Below are 21,147 nucleotides of genomic sequence, written 5' to 3'. Positions count from 1 at the left end.
TATATATATATACGGTATATATATATATATATATATATATATATATACGGTATATATATATATATATATATATATATATATATATATATATATATATACCGTATATATATATATATATATATATATATATATATATATACGGTATATATATATACGGTATATATATATATATATATATATATATATATATATATATATATACGGTATATATATATACGGTATATATATATGGTATATATATATATATATATATATATATATATACGGTATATATATATATATTTTGCACTGAAAAAAAGAAAACTATCCATATCTAGATCTGTGTTTGGATGAGGAGACCTCAATGTAGTAGTTGGACCATTTCTGTCATTTTAGCATGGTTCGCAGTGGACCCCAATGAATGTGAACACAAACGATGATGACTGAGCGTGGGGCGGACATCTTGCCTGAGCTGCTGCAAACAGCATTTTCAGGTTTGCTTTACAGCAGTCACATGGATCATCAAAAGGAATAGGTCATTGATGGAGGAATGTTGTTGGTATGTTCTGTGACCTGTGCAGAGATCATTGTGCAGGGAGAGGGAGGAGGTGAACTGTGCCCATCACCTATTGTGAGTGGGGGATCCTATGTATATAACCTGTGCAGGGAGTGAGAAGAGGTGAGCTGTGCCGTCACCTACTATCCTCTGTGACCTGTGTAGTGAGGGGGGAGTAAAAGCTGCAAAACCAAACCACATCCATGAGTAAAATGCCAAGCATTCCAGAACATGCTGGGATATGTAGTGCATCTCTATATAGAACAGATAATGAATGGTGACGCTTGGTGATCTGTATGTGGTGCAAACACTTCTGTTGAAAAAGTTTTGACATTTTGCTCCCAATTTCTGTTTTTTAATGCATAGAGTTTATTTAGAGTTTTTTACAAGAGGTAATAAAATCATCCAGCAGCAAATAAGATAAACACTGAAGATACAAACGACTGTTCCACTTAAAGGGGCAGTCCATTTCTCATGAGGGCTTATTAGATCGTTCTGCTCAACATGTGACCTGAGGGGACAGACGGACAGGGGTTGTATCAGAATGCACAGGGCTGCTTACTCCTAAAACAGCGCCACCCCTGCCTGGAGGCTGAGCCTGGTATTGCAGCTGATCTCCAGCAATGAGAATAGGACCGAGACTGTGGACAGAAGTGGCTCTGCTGAAGGAGCTGCCGTCCGATCCAGGTGCAGTCACAGCCCTTTACCATGAGTTGTTAAAAGCGAACTTTCCCTTTAAATATATGTATAATATAAAAAGTAAAATCAATCACGGTAACACCTTACTCCGTTATATACATTTTTGCACATAATATTATTTTTTTATATTAATTTTTTATAAACAAAAAAAAAAATAATGTACACCCTTCAGTCATATTCTTCCCCAAATAGTGATTTTCCGGACGGGTCGTGCGAGATCCGTGAAGCACGGCGATGAAATAAATAATGCGGATGCAGTTAGTCCAGTTGTGGCGTCTGGTCCTCGCGGTTGTGCCGGGCGCCGGCGTTATCTCCAGGAATCGTAGTTGGATAGAAACCTGTAGTTATTGAGGATCTCGTCCTGACTGAGCATGTTCTGAAATGGAAACAGTCAGCATGGTGACGCAGGGTCCGCTCATCCCAGCACACGCAACTACGGTTACCTGTGAATTTTTACTGGAGCAGAGCATGCTGGGAGTTGTAGTCTGACAGAGACATGAGTCCAGATATCACTGTCTTAGAGCAATTCCACACAGAGGAGCGTGATGAGGTGGGCCCGATGCTGTGTGTAGGTGGGGGCAGTCTGGAGAGGAACAGTGTGTGGGCAATGCGGAGAGGGTCTGTTGGGAGCGTGACATTATGGAGAGGGGCAGTGTGGAGGGATGTTATTGTGAGGCACAGCGAGGGGGGCATTATGTAAAGGAGCAGTGTGGGGGGATGACAATATGGAGAGGGGCAGTATGTGGGGGATATTATACAGAGGGGCAGTGTGAGGGGAGAATATATTGTGCAGGAAGCATAATATGGGGCAATTATTTATTTATGGGGGCAGCATGTGAGGCATTTTTATTTATGGGCAGTATAATAATACTTTTATATTTAAGGGGACTGTGTTGGGAAAGAGCAGAGAAGAGGGAACTTTGCATAGATGAGATCTGGGCATGAATTCTCATCATGGCGTCTGTAGTACATGGAGACAAGAGGGACGGAAACTACATCCAGGAACCTTTTAAATCTTCTCTGATTTGGAGTAAATAATTATTTGTGATGCTGATTACTTCTCATCAGTACTGTGGTTCCTGTATGGTCTGAAGATGACGACTGGTAACAACAACTCCCAGTATCTTCTAACCATTACTAAGGACATACTGGGAATTGTAAGTTCAAGCGATACAACTGTACATGGGGCTGACCCGACATTGCAATTGATCGCTGCGCTATGCTTGGTGCCACATTCATGTACTGACGGTGGTTCTGGTGCTGAATTTATGTAGTGACTGTGGTTCTGCTCTTTGATACAGCAATCTATAATGTGCTTCATGGCTATGTTAAAACGTAATCTCAAATCTCAAGGGTGGCTTTACACGCTACGAGATCGCTAGCCGATGCTAGCGATGGCGAGCGTGATAGCACCCGCCCCTATCGTTATGCCGATATGTGAAGATCGCTGCCGTAGCGAACATTATCACTACGGCAGTGTCACACGTACTTCCTGCTTGGCGACGTTGCTGTGACCGGCGAACCGCCTCCTTTCTAAGGGGGTGGTTCGCTCTGCGTCACAGCAACGTCACTAAGCGGCCGCCCAATCAAAGCGGAGGGGCGGAGATGAGCGGGACGAACATCCCGCCCACCTTCTTCCTTCCTCATTGCTGGCGTGTGGCAGGTAAGGAGAGCTTCCTCGTTCCTGCGGCGTCACACGTAGCGATGTGTGCTACCACAGGGACGAGGATCAACTTCGCCCAAGCAGCGATAATTGGGAGTGGACCCCCATGTCAACGAGGAGCGATTTTGGACGTTTTTGCAACGATCCAAAATCGCTCCTAGGAGTCACACACAACGAGATCGCTACAGCGGCCGGATGTGCGTCACAAAATCCGTGACCCCAACGAGATCGCTGTAGCGATATTGTAGCGTGTAAAGCCCGCTTAAGTGTTTAGTACTATTATCAGTAGGATTTGGTGAGTTTCTGCTCAAACATTAGCACGTGTTCACACTATTTTTGGAGCAGAAACTGATCAGTAACTCTCAAAATCCTCCTCCTAAAATGTAATGTACTGATGGTGGTTTTGGTTATATATTCATGTAATTACCCTTTTACATTTTTTGTGGCTCTTAGACTGGTTTAGTTTGGCAATGGGGTCCTTGGAGCATGAAATGTTGTGTCCTCCTGGTATACATTGTGGCTATTCATGTGGTTTCCCCTGTTAGGAGTGTCCTGATGGATAATCTGCAGATAATTACGTTAGCAGCACAGTGATGGGATTTAACCACGGGAGCCCAATACAGGGAAAAAGTATTGTAAATTGAAAGACTGAAGATTTTTCCTCTCATTCGTGTCCGTTTATATTGCAAGTTGATTGCGGTTTTTTTTTTATTAATAGTTGTTATTGATCGAAGATTATGATTTCTCCTAATGAACCTGATTGCATTTGTGGGTTTTTGTTTTTGATTTTTTTTATGCAAATCTGTTACAAAATGATATAAAAGAAAATCCATAACTTTCTACAGAGTTTAAAATCACTATTATGCCTTGTATATAAGGGGCACAGATGCAGAATGCAAGAGGGGTCGTGTGGCTGCACTTTATACAAGGAGTGTGACTGTACACGAGGGGTTACACATCTGCACTGTATATAGGGTGTGTGAATGCACCGGACACGAGGGGTTACACATCTGCACTGTATATAGGGTGTGTGAATGTACCGGACACGAGGGGTTACTCATCTGCACTGTATATAGGGTGTGTGAATGCACCGGACACGAGGGGTTACACATCTGCACTGTATATAGGGTGTGTGAATGCACCGGACACGAGGGGTTACACATCTGCACTGTATATAGGGTGTGTGAATGTACCGGACACGAGGGGTTACTCATCTGCACTGTATATAGGGTGTGTGAATGCACCGGACACGAGGGGTTACTCATCTGCACTGTATATAGGGTGTGTGAATGCACCGGACACGAGGGGTTACTCATCTGCACTGTATATAGGGTGTGTGAATGCATTATACATAAGGGGTTCGTGCCTGCACTGTATATACTGTGTGGCTGCATCGTACACGAGGGGGTTACTCATCTCTACTGTATATAGGGTGTGGCTGCACTGTATATAGGGTGTGGGGTTATGCGGCTGCACTGTATATAGGGTGTGGGGTTACGCGGCTGCACTGCATATAGGGTGTGGGGTTACGCGGCTGCACTGCATATAGGGTGTGGGGTTACGCGGCTGCACTGCATATAGGGTGTGGGGTTACGCGGCTGCACTGTATATAGGGTATAGCTGCACTCTGCTACATCAGAGACCCTCAGTAATTTATGCATTTTGAGCAAAACTTTCCGAAGTGTGATTTGGTAGAAGGAAATGAAGGTGATACTTACTGTCAGGTTATTAATGCCTTCAGAGAAAGCCCCTATCTGCTTTACCATCCCCTCTGAATGCGCCATCTGCAAAATCAGGCAGCGACCTCGTAAATATGGAGGAAAACGAAAGCTTCACAATCAGTAACGCATGCACCACACGTGTCCACGTCCGGGTAACCAGTAACGCATGCACCACACGTGTCCACGTCCGAGTGACCAGTAACGCATGCACCACACGTGTCCACGTCCGAGTGACCGGTAACGCATGCACCACACGTGTCCACGTCCGAGTGACCAGTAACGCATGCACCACACGTGTCCACGTCCGGGTGACCAGTAACGCATGCACCACACGTGTCCACGTCCGGGTGACCAGTAACGCATGCACCACACGTGTCCACGTCCGGGTGACCAGTAACGCATGCACCACACGTGTCCACGTCCGAGTGACCGGTAACGCATGCACCACACGTGTCCACGTCCGGGTGACCAGTATATATGAGCAGAGGTTTCCCATTACTCTGCAGTGCCATCCGGTGGTATATTGTGGTACTGCATGCGTATGATTAGTGCAGGGCTGGTGTTAGGATGAATTCTCGCAGCCGCCTCCAGGGGGCGAATGTTGGGGGGAAATCACAAGTCATGCAGTGTTAGCTTCATCCCGACACAGGGTGTAAGTCACAGGACAGAGGACAGAAGACGGGTGAAGGATGGAGATGACGGAAACACAAATGATGTTAATGGTCAGACGTCGCCTACAAACTGCGGCCAGTGACGCTCCAGATAAAATGCTGCAGAGCGTTAGATTCTGGTCCCGCAGTCACACGCGGCTATGAATATTCCTCTTTTGTAGCCGTTCCAGAGTTGGACGCATCACGTTATATATTGATTGGACCATTTTGAGGTGAATCTCCAGATGTCGCCTTGTTGTCTGGTCACAGCAGCCATGAGCAAATCAATATACAGGACCGGGGTCTGGAGTCAGTGGCTGCCGGCCGGGAATCCTGTCCACCCCATCTGCCAGCACCGCCACTGATTAGCCAGCCTGGTGCAACATTATGTGTCTGTCACACCGCAACAACGCTGCACCGGGCTACAGATAAGAGAAAGGCACTCACTACATAATTATACAGCCACCACTAGAGGGAGCTCACTACATACAGATTTATACAGCCACCACTAGAGGGAGCTCACTACATACAGATTTATACAGCCACCACTAGAGGGAGGTCACTACATACAGATTTATACAGTCACCACTAGAGGGAGCACACTACATACAGATTTATACAGCCACCACTAGGGGGAGCTCACTACATACAGATTTATACAGCCACCACTAGAGGGAGCTCACTACATACAGATTTATACAGCCACCACTAGAGGGAGCTCACTACATACAGATTTATACAGCCACCACTAGAGGGAGCTCACTACATACAGATTTATACAGCCACCACTAGAGGGAGCTCACTACATACAGAATTATACAGCCACCACTAGAGGGAGCTCACTACATACAGTTTATACAGCCACCACTAGAGGGAGCTCACTACATACAAAATTATACAGCCACCACTAGAGGGAGCTCACTACATACAGATTTATACAGTCACCACTAGAGGGAGCTCACTACATACAGATTTATACAGTCACCACTAGAGGGAGCTCACTACATACAGATTTATACATCCACCACTAGAGGGAGCTCACTACATACAGATTTATACAGCCACCACTAGAGGGAGCTCACTACATACAGATTTATACAGCCACCACTAGAGGGAGCTCACTACATACAGATTTATACAGTCACCACTAGAGGGAGCTCACTACATACAGATTTATACAGCCACCACTAGAGGGAGCTCACTACATACAGATTTATACAGCCACCACTAGAGGGAGCTCACTACATACAGATTTATACAGCCACCACTAGAGGGAGCGCACTACATACAGATTTATACAGCCACCACTAGAGGGAGCTCACTACATACAGATTTATACAGCCACCACTAGAGGGAGCTCACTACATACAGATTTATACAGTCACCACTAGAGGGAGCTCACTACATACAGATTTATACAGCCACCACTAGAGGGAGCTCACTACATACAGATTATACAGCCACCACTAGAGGGAGCTCACTACATACAGATTTATACAGCCACCACTAGAGGGAGGTCACTACATACAGATTTATACAGTCACCACTAGAGGGAGCTCACTACATACAGATTTATACAGTCACCACTAGAGGGAGCTCACTACATACAGATTTATACAGTCACCACTAGAGGGAGCTCACTACATACAGATTTATACAGTCACCACTAGAGGGAGCTCACTACATACAGATTTATACATCCACCAATAGAGGGAGCTCACTACATACAGATTTATACAGCCACCACTAGAGGGAGCTCACTACATACAGATTTATACAGCCACCACTAGAGGGAGCTCACTACATACAGATTATACAGCCACCACTAGAGGGAGCTCACTACATACAGATTTATACAGCCACCACTAGAGGGAGGTCACTACATACAGATTTATACAGTCACCACTAGAGGGAGCTCACTACATACAGATTTATACAGTCACCACTAGAGGGAGCTCACTACATACAGATTTATACAGCCACCACTAGAGGGAGCTCACTACATACAGATTTATACAGCCACCACTAGAGGAAGCTCACTACATACAGATTTATACAGTCACCACTAGAGGGAGCTCACTACATACAGATTATACAGCCACCACTAGAGGAAGCTCACTACATACAGATTTATACAGTCACCACTAGAGGGAGCTCACTACATACAGATTTATACAGTCACCACTAGAGGGAGCTCACTACATACAGATTTATACAGCCACCACTAGAGGAAGCTCACTACATACAGAGTTATACAGCCACCACTAGAGGGAGCTCACTACATACAGATTTATACAGCCACCACTAGAGGGAGCTCACTACATACAGATTTATACAGCCACCACTAGAGGGAGCTCACTACATACAGATTTATACAGCCACCACTAGAGGGAGCGCACTACATACAGATTTATACAGCCACCACTAGAGGGAGCTCACTACATACAGATTTATACAGCCACCACTAGAGGGAGCTCACTACATACAGATTTATACAGCCACCACTAGGGGGAGCTCACTACATACAGATTTATACAGCCACCACTAGAGGGAGATCACTACATATAGATTTATACAGCCACCACTAGAGGAAGGTCACTACATACAGATTTATACAGTCACCACTAGAGGGAGCTCATTACATACAGATTTATACAGTCACCACTAGAGAGAGCTCACTACATACAGATTTATACAGTCACCACTAGAGGGAGCTCACTACATACAGATTTATACAGTCACCACTACAGGGAGGTCACTACATACAAATTTATACAGTCACCACTAGAGGGAGCTCACTACATACAGATTATACAGCCACCACTAGAGGGAGCTCCCTACATACAGATTTATACAGTCACCACTAGAGGGAGCTCACTACATACAGATTTATACAGGCCCCACTAGAGGCAGCTCACTACATACAGAATTATACAGCCACCACTAGAGGGAGCTCACTACATACAGAATTATACAGCCACCACTAGAGGGAGCTCACTACATACAGATTTATACAGTCACCACTAGAGGAAGGTCACTACATACAGATTTATACAGCCTCCACTAGAGGGAGCTCACTACATACAGATTTATACAGTCACCACTAGAGGGAGCTCACTACATACAGATTTATACAGCCACCACTAGAGGGAGCTCACTACATACAGATTTATACAGCCACCACTAGAGGGAGCTCACTACATACAGATTTATACAGTCACCACTAGAGGGAGCTCACTACATACAGATTTATACAGCTACCACTAGAGGGAGTTCACTACATACAGATTTATACAGCCACCACTAGAGGGAGCTAACTACATACAGATCTATACAGTCACCACTAGAGGGAGCTCACTACATACAGATTTATACAGTCACCACTAGAGGGAGCTCACTATATACAGATTTATACAGTCACCACTAGAGGGAGCTCACTACATACAGATTTATACAGCCACCACTAGAAGGAGCTCACTACATACAGATTTATACAGCCACCACTAGAGGGAGCTAACTACATACAGATTTATACAGCCACCACTAGAAGGAGCTCACTACATACAGATTTATACAGCCACCACTAGAGGGAGTTCACTACATACAGATTTATACAGCCACCACTAGAGGGAGCTCACTATATACAGATTTATACAGTCACCACTAGAGGGAGCTCACTACATACAGATTTATACAGCCTCCACTAGAGGGAGCTCACTACATACAGATTTATACAGGCCCCACTAGAGGGAGCTCACTACATACAGATTTATACAGCCTCCACTAGAGGGAGCTCACTACATACAGATTTATACAGCCTCCACTAGAGGGAGCTCACTACATACAGATTTATACAGCCTCCACTAGAGGGAGCTCACTACATACAGATTTATACAGTCACCACTAGAGGGAGCTCAGTACATACAGATTTATACAGCCTCCACTACATATTAACACTTTAAACACTACCCTGGGACAGCAGTGTAGGTTCCCTTCTATGCACCAAGCACACTTTGGAGGAGATACAAGGTCTCATACAATATAATCTGGTTTATTTCTCTGCCGGGTCGGGCTTCACAATGTAACCTTTCCTTACACTATACAGCGAGTATTTACATGAATGATCTGGAGATAAATAGATTTGGATAAATTAGAATCTGTATAAAATCTGTAAAGTGTCAGTGATCGGGGCCACCCCGCTCCGGCCGTGGGTGCCGATACTTCTAGCTATTAGTCTCTGGATGACGCCATGCTGGTAATGATGGGTATGGGGCGGTGGTTAGACACACAGATGACGGTGAGGGGTGCGGATCGTGCCCGTGCGGCCGCCCTCAGATTAGTCTGCCCACCTGCTCCAGTTTGTCTACGTCTTTGATGGCACTGTTGTTTGGGGTCTTGAAGTCGCTCTTCGGTGGGCCGGCGTCTACAGGACACACAAAGTCTGTGGAGTCATCGAACTTCTTCTTACGCAGGTTACTGAAGTGAGAAAGTCCCAGCTTCTTTGGCTGCAAAAACGACAAAAACACAGTCCCTAAGTAAAAAATACCCGAAACTGAGCGATTCCGGGATAACGTGAGCATATTCACCGGGCACAGCGCCGTGCGTTCTGTAGTGGTAGTGCCTGGTACTGCAGCTGAGGGCCATTCACTGATCTGCTAAGATCTGCAGTACCGGGCACAGCCACTGCAGACAGAGGGGCGCTGTCCCCACTAAACAAGGTGAGGACTAGTGATGAGCGAGCGTGCGCACCACTGCTCGTTATGAGAAATGTGCCTTGTGAGGTAAATCCGGAGATATGACGATAAATCATGATATTCAAGTATGTCAGGAAGCCCTCTCCTGGTGTCACCCCCCCTTTCCTTCACACAACTGGTTTAGCAACAAATCCCATGGCCATGTCCTGTGATATGGAGATGAGATGATGTGGGAACAATGGACACAGGAGGACTCCCTGCCGTCACCCTGTAGTAGGAGCTGCTAGCTAGTTAGCAAGGCTATGGAAATAGCCAGACAGAACGACTCCAGTAAAAAATGGTTCATATCTCGCAAGCCATATTTCCGATAAATATGGCAACCATAAAAATGGTGTCTCTGCATGCGGACGATGCCGGCACACCCTTTTTATGGGAGCAGGACATTGACAAAATGCCCCAGGCGTGATATCAGCCAATGGGGAACTGGCAGACAGGTCATGAGTCCCCTCGTTCTGTAGCTAAATTCATAACTGTCACAATGAGAGCATTGGCGTCCGCCTACGACGCTCCCAGGCAAAGTTATGGCCCATATTCCATGTTGGGATATTGTCCATAACTCAAGCCAGGGGTGGAGCAGTGCTCCCTGTGAGGTCACTAAGGTAGGAGGGGACCTGGATTTGGCCAGGTTGATAACCCTACTTCGGCCATTTTCCAGTGGTTCTTTCGCTGGGGGTCACGTGCAGGAAACATCTGCGGGAGTTCCTAGAAACCTGGTCTACAGCGCCCCCCTGTGGCCAGACGCACAAGGTAACTGATTGAATTGCATACCTGTTGTAAACCATGCTTTATCTGTAACTGTACTCTGACATATGTATATTCTGTAGATTCCCTATTGTATATATTGTAGTTTCTAGTGTGCTTTAGGCTGATTAAATTATATAATTAATCTTGGGCTGTTCTGTTATCTCGATCTTGAATCCCACGTCTGTGTGTTCGGCTAATAGTTACCGTAAATCGGTTGGTGGCAGCGAATTGTGCCAAGGATTATTGTGGGGAGGCCAGTGAGATTCGGGGAGATTTTATATATTCCGCCCGCGGAGGTCGGGGGAATATATACCTTACTCTCACCGGGGACCCTTCAATAATCGGCATAAGTAGTATAGCGGCCTCCTTGCTTATGGTCGGGCAATTCCATAATTGGCCTGACTATAAGAGGGGCGCTAGAGAGCGCGTCACATGCTCTGTCTGTCGGTCGGGAGGTATAAAGGAGGGGTGACCCCCACTTGTTACCCCCCGATTGTGACGTACTGGTAGCCAGCGCGGGGGATTTCTGAGTGACCCCCCCGGTGGTTTGTGACATATTGGTGGCATAGCGGTGGGATCGAGATAATAGTGTGTGTGAGTGTGAGACCCATACTCCCAGACACTAAAGACTGCCTGCAGCAGCTGTGGCTGCTGGGGTCTTCAGACTAGCTCAACACTAGAGTGTCAGAGTGCAGATACTGTAAGGTGTGTGGAGGCATCAGGTGTCAGTTCTGTGTCAGTGACCAAAAGTCTGCAAGAATGGCTGATGGCACCAGGAGCAGAGCTATGCAACTGGCCAATGCTAAGGCAGGAGCCGAAGAGAGGGAGGACGGTGCTGTGGACAGCAATGAGGAGGTTGCCCACGAGTCCTCCAGGAGCTCGACGCCAGAAAACCGTTCTGCCGAGGACATTGCGCAACCTGGCACTGCTGGACAAGATGAGGAGGAGCTCACCCAAGGTTCCTCAACGAGCCAGATGCCAGCCCTCCGCTCTGAAAGGGACAGTGAATCACCAGGCTCCGCAGCGTGCCGCAGATCACCACGTGCCATTCCACCGAGCCTGGGAGGCTCGGATAGCCTTCTTCAAATGGCTATGGCCCTTCTCCAGGCTGGAGACCAGAAGGGCTACAAGGAACTCCTGGCAGAGCGCAGGGCAGAGCGGCACGCAGAGCGTGAGGCTGCGGAGCGAGAGCGGCAGGCAGCGCGTGCAGAGCGAGAGCGAGAGCGACAGGCAGACCGTGACTACCAGCTGCAGCTAGCTCAGCTCCGGCCCTCATCAGCCACATGTGACCTTCAAAACACCAAACTTCCAAAGGTCCGTGTTGAGGACTTCCCAGTGCTGGAGAAGGATGGAGACTTGGACTCTTTCCTGACTGCTTTTGAACGGACTTGCTTGCAGCACCATCTGAACAAGGACCAGTGGGCCAAATACCTGACCCCCCGTTTAAGGGGTAAGGCCCTGGATGTCCTTGGGGACTTGCCTGCTGAGGCAGATCAGGGCTACGACACCATCAAGCGGGCCCTGATCCAACAGTACAACCTCACTCCAGAGTCCTACCGCAAGAAGTTCCGGAGCCTACAGAAGGGACCAAAGGACTCCTGGGCTGACCACCGGCGGGCACTTGCCCGAGCTGCCGACCACTGGACCCAAGGCCTGCAGCTTTCCACCGGACCGGAGATCCTGGACTTGTTCATCACGGAGCAACTCTTGTGGAACTGCCCTGAGGATCTCCGCCAGTTCATCCGAGACCAGAAGCCAAAGGGGTCCACGGCTACAGCTGCCCTTGCCGATGACTACACCAACAACCGGGCCCCTGAGGCCAGGAGAGCGGCCACCAGCAGCACCTGGAGAGGGGGTAAGATGAATTCTGCGACTGCCCCACCTGCCCCTAGACTGCAGGGGGTGTCCCCCTCAACTCCCCTCTCCAGGCCCGTGGCAGAACCAAGACGGTGCCACCAGTGCAACCTACCTGGACACTTCAAGGCCATGTGCCCTCAGCGTCCCAAGGCCCCGGCTCCGTCCCCGTCCCAAGGGCCGCCCAAGGTGTATTGTGTGGGTGGGGGTGGTGGTAGGTCCCTGGACAGCTTCCAACCTGTCACCGTCGGCCGGTCTGTGACCATAGGACTGCGAGACAGCGCCTCGGAGGTGACTCTGGTGCGGCCTGAGATGGTGTCCCCCCAAGACTTGATCCCTGGAAAAACCCTCGCTGTCTCCGGGATTGGAGGCACTGACCCGGCGCTGCCTGTTGCTGACATTTATGTGGACTGGGGCGCAGGGCGAGGGGTGAGGGAGGTGGGGGTAACTGATCGGATCCCTGCAAACGTGCTACTTGGGACAGATTTGGGGCAGATAACCTCCCAGTTTGGGCCCCAACCAAGGGCTGAACCTTCAGCCCGTACTGACATGACTCCTAACAATGTTAATGTGTTATCTATGAATGATGTAAGGGAGGAGGGAGTGAACTCTGATATCTCTGCTTGCATAGACACCATAGACACACACACAGCTGCAGCTGTGACAGGGGAGGGGGTCAGAGAAAGGTGTGACAATGCCTCTACAAGTAACCAGCCTGTGAGCTGGGATCTGTTGCCCTCTGCAGGGATAAGCAGAGAGCAGGGTGCTGCAGGGGGAGGACCAGTGTGTGGGGTGGGGGCTACCACAGCAAATGTGGGGTCCCCAGAGATTTCACAGCGGGGTTCTGTTGCTGCAGGAGGGGAACAGGCAGGTGAGATTGGGGCCGGTCCAGGAGCGGAAGTGCTCCCAGGTAAGATCTCGGTGCATGGTTCCCCCACAACCGGGGTGTCAGGAAGCCAGGTAGGTCTGCCTGAACCGGCGACTTGGTCAGGAACGGAGGAGGAGCAGGCACGACCCACGGTCGCAGCGGCTGTGGCCGCTGTCACCCGCAGTGGGAGTGCTGGAAGCCAAGGGGCCTCCCGGAGGTCCGATAGCTCTTCCCCTTCTGACCAAGTGGCAGCCGAGTCAGGTGGAGGCCAGGACACAGGTCCCGGGGTACTGACTGGAGATGTGACAGTCTCGTCGATTCTGGCCACATCTAGTCAGGGGTTTCAGGCAGCGTTAGAAGCTGACGACAGCCTGAAAGCTCTTAAGGAGCAGGCGGCACAGCCTCCCTCGGACTCGGACCCGGAGCGAGTGGTCTGGGACCAAGGACGGCTGTACCGGGCCACGGTCCAGCAGGGTTCACCGGAGGCGTGGCCCAGGGACCGACAGTTGGTGGTACCCTATCCGTTCCGGACGGAGTTGTTGCGGATCGCACATGAGATTCCGATGGCCGGACACCTAGGGATCGCTAAGACCAAGGCCAGGTTAAACCAGCATTTCTACTGGCCAAAAATGGGGGCCGATGTGGCTGCCTACTGCCGTTCGTGTGAAACCTGTCAGAGAGTGGGGAAGGCGGGGCCACGCCCCAAAGCCCCACTAGTATCTCTGCCAATCATCGATGAGCCTTTCAGGAGGGTGGCTGTGGATCTGGTCGGCCCGCTGGCCATCCCCAGCAGCTCCGGGAAACGCTTCCTACTGACGGTAGTGGACTATGCCACCCGGTACCCAGAAGCAGTGGCCTTGTCGTCCATTCGGGCTGACAAGGTGGCCACCGCATTGCTGGAGATTTTCTCCCGAGTGGGTTTTCCCCAGGAAATGCTCACTGACCGGGGGACCCAATTCATGTCCCAGCTGATGGAGGCCCTCTGTAAGCAAGTCCAGGTGCGACATCTGGTGGCCAGCCCGTACCATCCACAGACTAATGGCCTGTGCGAGCGGTTCAATGGCACCTTAAAGCAGATGCTTAAGATGTTGGTCGACTCCCATGGGCGTGACTGGGAGCGGTATCTCCCACACCTGTTATTTGCTTACCGGGAGGTTCCACAGGCCTCAACAGGATTCTCACCGTTTGAGCTCCTGTACGGGCGACGTGTGCGGGGCCCCCTGGCTCTGGTGAAAGAGGCTTGGGAAGGGGATTTGGCCACCCCTGGAGTGTCGGTTATCGAGTATGTCATGCGCTTCCGGGACAAAATGCAGGCCTTGACGCAACTGGTACACGACAATATGGCTCAAGCCCAGGCCGATCAGAAGCGTTGGTACGACCAGAACGCTTGTGAGAGGACCTACCAAGTGGGTCAAAAGGTGTGGGTACTGGTCCCCGTACCACAGGACAAGCTTCAGGCAGCCTGGGAAGGCCCATACCTCGTGTACCAGCAGCTCAACCCTGTAACGTACCTGGTCACCCTGGACCCTGCCCGTGGAAGGCGGAAGCCCTTCCATGTGAACATGATGAAGGCACATCATGAGCGGGAGGCATGTGCGCTCCCCGTGTGCAACCTGCCCGAGGAGGGAGAAGCGGAAACCCTCTTGGATATGCTAGCCCAGGTTAGGGCAGGCGGATCCATTGAGGATGTGGAGGTTGGCCACCAGCTCTTGGAGGACCAACGGTCCCAGCTGTGGGCCACCCTACACCCCTTCCGGGGGTTGTTTACCAACCAGCCCGGAAGGACTGACTTGGCTGTCCATCACGTGGACACTGGGGATCATCCCCCGATCCGGCGTTCAGCATATCGGGTCTCCCTGGAGGTGCAGCAACACATGCGCCAGGAGATTGACGAGATGCTGAAGCTGGGGGTGATCCAGGCATCCAACAGCGCTTGGGCCTCGCCTGTAGTCCTCGTCCCTAAGAAGGACCGAACCACTCGGTTCTGCGTGGACTACAGGGGGCTCAATGCTGTCACGGTCGCCGATGCGTACCCAATGCCACGCATCGATGACCTGCTCGATCAGTTGGCCGGGGCTCAGTACCTGACCATCATGGATCTGAGCCGGGGATATTGGCAGATCCCCCTGACTCGCAAGGCCAGGGAACGCTCTGCCTTTATTACCCCATTTGGACTATACGAGTCCACGGTGATGCCATTCGGGATGAGGAATGCCCCTGCCACCTTCCAGCGGATGGTCAACACCCTGCTCAAGGGACTTGAAGGGTACGCGGCCGCGTACCTGGATGACATTGCCGTCTTCAGTCCCACCTGGGAGGACCACCTAGAGCATCTAGCACAGGTGCTCAGGCGGATCCACCGGGCAGGTTTGACCATCAAGCCGGGAAAGTGTCAGCTGGCCATGAGCGAGGTCCAGTACCTCGGTCACCGGGTAGGCGGGAGAACACTGAAGCCCGAGCCTGAGAAAGTGGAGGCCATCGCATCCTGGCCCACCCCCAGGACCAAGAAGCAGGTGATGTCCTTCTTGGGGACCGCTGGGTACTATAGGAGGTTTGTTCCATGCTATAGTAGCCTGGCAAAGCCCTTGACGGACCTCACCAAGAAGAAGCTGCCCTCTGCAGTCGATTGGACAATGGACTGCGAGACAGCCTTCCGGGCCCTAAAGGACGCCCTGTCCAGCCCGCCCGTGCTACAGGCAGCCGACTTCACGCGGCCGTTTGTAGTACAGACCGACGCCAGTGACTTCGGCCTCGGTGCGGTGCTCAGCCAGGTGGACTCTGCGAGCCAAGAGCACCCAGTCTTGTACCTGAGCCGGAAGCTGTTACCGAGGGAAGTGGCCTATTCCACAATGGAGAAGGAGTGCCTGGCCATAGTGTGGGCCCTGCAGCGTCTGCAACCCTATCTATACGGGCGCCACTTCCTCGTGGAGACGGACCACAATCCCCTCAGCTGGTTGCACACCGTCTCTGGGACGAATGGGCGATTGTTGCGATGGAGCCTTGCGCTCCAGCAATACAACTTCACCATTCGCCACAAAAGGGGCCGTGACCACGGTAACGCAGACGGGCTGTCCCGACAAGGAGAGGTCGCGGACGGGCGCACGGGGGAACACCGGAGTGTGCTGCCCCCTAGCGCCCTCAAAAGGGGGGAGGTGTGAGGTAAATCCGGAGATATGACGATAAATCATGATATTCAAGTATGTCAGGAAGCCCTCTCCTGGTGTCACCCCCCCTTTCCTTCACACAACTGGTTTAGCAACAAATCCCATGGCCATGTCCTGTGATATGGAGATGAGATGATGTGGGAACAATGGACACAGGAGGACTCCCTGCCGTCACCCTGTAGTAGGAGCTGCTAGCTAGTTAGCAAGGCTATGGAAATAGCCAGACAGAACGACTCCAGTAAAAAATGGTTCATATCTCGCAAGCCATATTTCCGATAAATATGGCAACCATAAAAATGGTGTCTCTGCATGCGGACGATGCCGGCACACCCTTTTTATGGGAGCAGGACATTGGGAAATGCCCCAGGCGTGATATCAGCCAATGGGGAACTGGCAGACAGGTCATGAGTCCCCTCGTTCTGTAGCTAAATTCATAACTGTCACAATGAGAGCATTGGCGTCCGCCTACGACGCTCCCAGGCAAAGTTATGGCCCATATTCCATGTTGGGATATTGTCCATAACTCAAGCCAGGGGTGGAGCAGTGCTCCCTGTGAGGTCACTAAGGTAGGAGGGGACCTGGATTTGGCCAGGTTGATAACCCTACTTCGGCCATTTTCCAGTGGTTCTTTCGCTGGGGGTCACGTGCAGGAAACATCTGCGGGAGTTCCTAGAAACCTGGTCTACAGCGCCCCCCTGTGGCCAGACGCACAAGGTAACTGATTGAATTGCATACCTGTTGTAAACCATGCTTTATCTGTAACTGTACTCTGACCTATGTATATTCTGTAGATTCCCTATTGTATATATTGTAGTTTCTAGTGTGCTTTAGGCTGATTAAATTATATAATTAATCTTGGGCTGTTCTGTTATCTCGATCTTGAATCCCACGTCTGTGTGTTCGGCTAATAGTTACCGTAAATCGGTTGGTGGCAGCGAATTGTGCCAAGGATTATTGTGGGGAGGCCAGTGAGATTCGGGGAGATTTTATATATTCCGCCCGCGGAGGTCGGGGGAATATATACCTTACTCTCACCGGGGACCCTTCAATAATCGGCATAAGTAGTATAGCGGCCTCCTTGCTTATGGTCGGGCAATTCCATAATTGGCCTGACTATAAGAGGGGCGCTAGAGAGCGCGTCACGTGCTCTGTCTGTCGGTCGGGAGGTATAAAGGAGGGGTGACCCCCACTTGTTACCCCCCGATTGTGACGTACTGGTAGCCAGCGCGGGGGATTTCTGAGTGACCCCCCCGGTGGTTTGTGACATGCCTGAACATACCCGCACTTTGGCAGTGGTAGACAGCGGCGTATACGTGGTGGAGTCCATTATCTCTCGCTTCTCCTGCTGAGCCTCTGGACCGATCAGTAAGCTGAAGTTTGTGGCTAGATGTCTCCGCAGCAGGGTCTTCTGGGGGGGAATGTTTAGGAGCATGGCCAGGGTATCAGAATTAAACCGGGGTTCAAGGATCTGTGGAAGAAATATAATAGGGTTCCAGAAATTACAGCTACAGCATCCGAGACCGCACTAAGCAAGCAGAGCCTATAGCCCCCCATCCTGGTACACGACAATTACATGGCAGCGCACAGGGACTCCGATGTGAAAACTGTCTGCAGCCACCAATAGGGGGAGCCAACTGTATATAACTTTCAACAGGCAAAGGGGGCTGTATAAATCTGTATGTAGTGAGCTCCCTCTAGTGGAGGCTGTATAAATCTGTATGTAGTGAGCTCCCTCTAGTGGTGGCTGTATAAATCTGTATGTAGTGAGCTCTCTCTAGTGGAGGCTGTATAAATCTGTATGTAGTGAGCTCCCTCTAGTGGTGGCTGTATAAATCTGTATGTAGTGAGCTCCCTCTAGTGGTGACTGTATAAATCTGTATGTAGTGAGCTCCCTCTAGTGGTGACTGTATAAATCTGTATGTAGTGAGCTCCCTCTAGTGGTGACTGTATAAATCTGTATGTAGTGAGCTCCCTCTAGTGGTGGATGTATAAATCTGTATGTAGTGAGCTCCCTCTAGTGGTGACTGTATAAATCTGTATGTAGTGAGCTCCCTCTAGTGGTGGATGTATAAATCTGTATGTACTGAGCTCCCTCTAGTGGTGATTATATAAATCTATATGTAGTGAGCTCCCTCTAGTGGAGGCTGTATAAATCTGTATGTAGTGAGCTCCCTCTAGTGGGGGCTGTATAAATCTGTATGTAGTGAGCTCCCTCTAGTGGAGGTTGTATAAATCTGTATGTAGTGAGCTCCCTCTAGTGGTGGCTGTATAAATCTGTATGTAGTGAGCTCCCTCTAGTGGGGGCTGTATAAATCTGTATGTAGTGAGCTCCCTCTAGTGGAGGTTGTATAGCTCTGTATGTAGTGACCTCCCTCTAGTGGTGGCTGTATAAATCTGTATGTAGTGAGCTCCCCCTAGTGGTGACTGTATAAATCTGTATGTAGTGAGCTCCCTCTAGTGGTGACTGTATAAATCTGTATGTAGTGAGCTCCCTCTAGTGGTGACTGTATAAATCTGTATGTAGTGAGCTCCCTCTAGTGGCGGCTGTATAAATCTGTATGTAGTGCGCTCCCTCTAGTGGTGGCTGTATAAATCTGTATGTAGTGAGCTCCCTCTAGTGGTGGCTGTATAAATCTGTATACCACACGCATTTCTTACAATCAGACCGCCATGAACGCCGCTGCCTCGGAGGTTTGGTGCATACTCCGCCAGGTCTGCAGATCTCAGCCACTCCATGACTCGATGATTGGACCACTGCACCACTTCTGAGGGGGAGATATTATTCTGTCGGGGGAGGGGGGATAAATCATTATGTACACTCAGTATAAACGTCGTACACATCACGTCTCTGCTGCACTCACCTCGTCGGCCGGCCTCCGGCGCAGGCAGTTGGGGTGGAACTTGTTGGCGTGCAGCACGTGGATGGCGCATTTAATACTGAGATGGTGGAGCTGACTCGTCACCTTGAGGAACAGGAGGTCGTTCTGAAAAACACCCGGCTCCAGGATTAGAAAACACAAAACCTCTGCCAAATGTTACTGCCCCGGGATCTAGAATTTCAGCCGGAACGCGGTGCCTGGCAGTGGCCACCAGGGGGCGCCGGCGTCATACGTAGATTTATTATCCCACTGACTAATCTGCCGTCACTCCGCTGGATGCCACAAAGCAGCAGAGGGGAGTCTCCAGTATAACAAGGTCTGCTGAGTAGAAAAGGTCACTAAAGGGTTAAAGGTGTGAACATGAAGGATCCGTCCACAGTCCATGTCCGAGGGTTCATATATGTGATACACGGCAGCCGTCACCACTTATCCCAGTAACGTAATTAAAAGCCGACTGCATCTGAGCAGGATGTATCTCAGCCGCCTGCATTTCAGTAGGTTGTATCTCAGCCGCCTGCATCTGAGCAGGATGTATCTCAGCCGCCTGCATTTCAGTAGGTTGTATCTCAGCTGCCTGCATCTGAGCAGGATGTATCTCAGCCGCCTGCATCTGAGCAGGATGTATCTCAGCCGCCTGCATCTGAGCAGGATGTATCTCAGCCGCCTGCATCTGAGCAGGATGTATCTCAGCCGCCTGCATCTGAGCAGGATGTATCTCAGCCGCCTGCATCTGAGCAGGATGTATCTCAGCCGCCTGCATCTGAGCAGGATGTATCTCAGCCGCCTGCATCTGAGCAGGATGTATCTCAGCCGCCTGCATTTCAGTAGGTTGTATCTCAGCTGCCTGCATCTGAGCACGATGTATCTCAGCCGCCTGCATCTGAGCACGATGTATCTCAGCCGCCTGCATCTGAGCAGGATGTATCTCAGCCGCCTGCATCTGAGCAGGATGTATCTCAGCCGTCTGCATCTGAGCACGATGTATCTCAGCCGCCTGCATCTGAGCAGGATGTATCTCAGCCGCCTGCATCTGAGCAGGATGTATTTCAGCCGCCTGCATCTGAGCAGGATGTATCTCAGCCGCCTGCATTTCAGTAGGTTGTATCTCAGCCGCCTGCATCTGAGCAGGATGTATCTCAGCCGCCTGCATCTGAGCAGGATGTATCTCAGCCGCCTGCATCTGAACAGGATGTATCTCAGCCGCCTGCATCTGAGCACGATGTATCTCAGCCGCCTGCATCTGAGCACGATGTATCTCAGCCGGCTGCATCTGAGCACGATGTATCTCAGCCGGCTGCATCTGAGCACGATGTATCTCAGCCGCCTGCATCTGAGCAGGATGTATCTCAGCCGCCTGCATCTGAGCACGATGTATCTCAGCCGCCTGCATCTGAGCAGGATGTATCTCAGCCGCCTGCATCTGAGCAGGATGTATCTCAGCCGCCTGCATCTGAGCAGGATGTATCTCAGCCGCCTGCATCTGAGCAGGATGTATCTCAGCTGCCTGCATCTGAGCAGGATGTATCTCAGCCGCCTGCATCTGAGCAGGATGTATCTCAGCCGTCTGTTTTTGAAGCAATTTTTATGGCGATAACGAAAGAAAAACAAACTTAAAA

The 21,147-nt window shown here is 50.2% G+C and overlaps 1 protein-coding gene across 17 annotated transcripts in view; it reads right to left on the bottom strand.

Annotated features, from left to right (window-relative positions):
• Positions 1 to 901: 901 nt before the first annotated feature.
• Positions 902 to 21,147, bottom strand: part of PPFIBP2 (PPFIB scaffold protein 2) — a 239,716-nt gene continuing 219,470 nt past the window's right edge. For 13 of the 17 annotated variants that reach the window (XM_075326341.1, XM_075326343.1, XM_075326344.1 and 10 more), the window contains 6 exons: positions 19,514 to 19,636; positions 19,311 to 19,436; positions 17,932 to 18,120; positions 9,618 to 9,773; positions 4,616 to 4,681; positions 902 to 1,610 (listed from right to left, as the gene is read on the bottom strand). In XM_075326341.1, the coding sequence (XP_075182456.1) occupies positions 1,542 to 1,610; positions 4,616 to 4,681; positions 9,618 to 9,773; positions 17,932 to 18,120; positions 19,311 to 19,436; positions 19,514 to 19,636 (729 nt within the window). In that variant the 3' untranslated portion in view covers positions 902 to 1,541. Of the gene's footprint in view, positions 1,611 to 4,615; positions 4,682 to 9,298; positions 9,774 to 17,931; positions 18,121 to 19,310; positions 19,437 to 19,513; positions 19,637 to 21,147 lie in introns of those variants that run through there. The other 4 variants (XM_075326354.1, XM_075326353.1, XM_075326352.1 and 1 more) reach the window with 3 other exon arrangements.

The sequence above is a fragment of the Anomaloglossus baeobatrachus genome, chromosome 10 (assembly GCF_048569485.1).
Source record: "Anomaloglossus baeobatrachus isolate aAnoBae1 chromosome 10, aAnoBae1.hap1, whole genome shotgun sequence".
Taxonomy (NCBI): domain Eukaryota; kingdom Metazoa; phylum Chordata; class Amphibia; order Anura; family Aromobatidae; genus Anomaloglossus; species Anomaloglossus baeobatrachus.
This window is presented reverse-complemented; position numbering and strand designations above follow the sequence as displayed.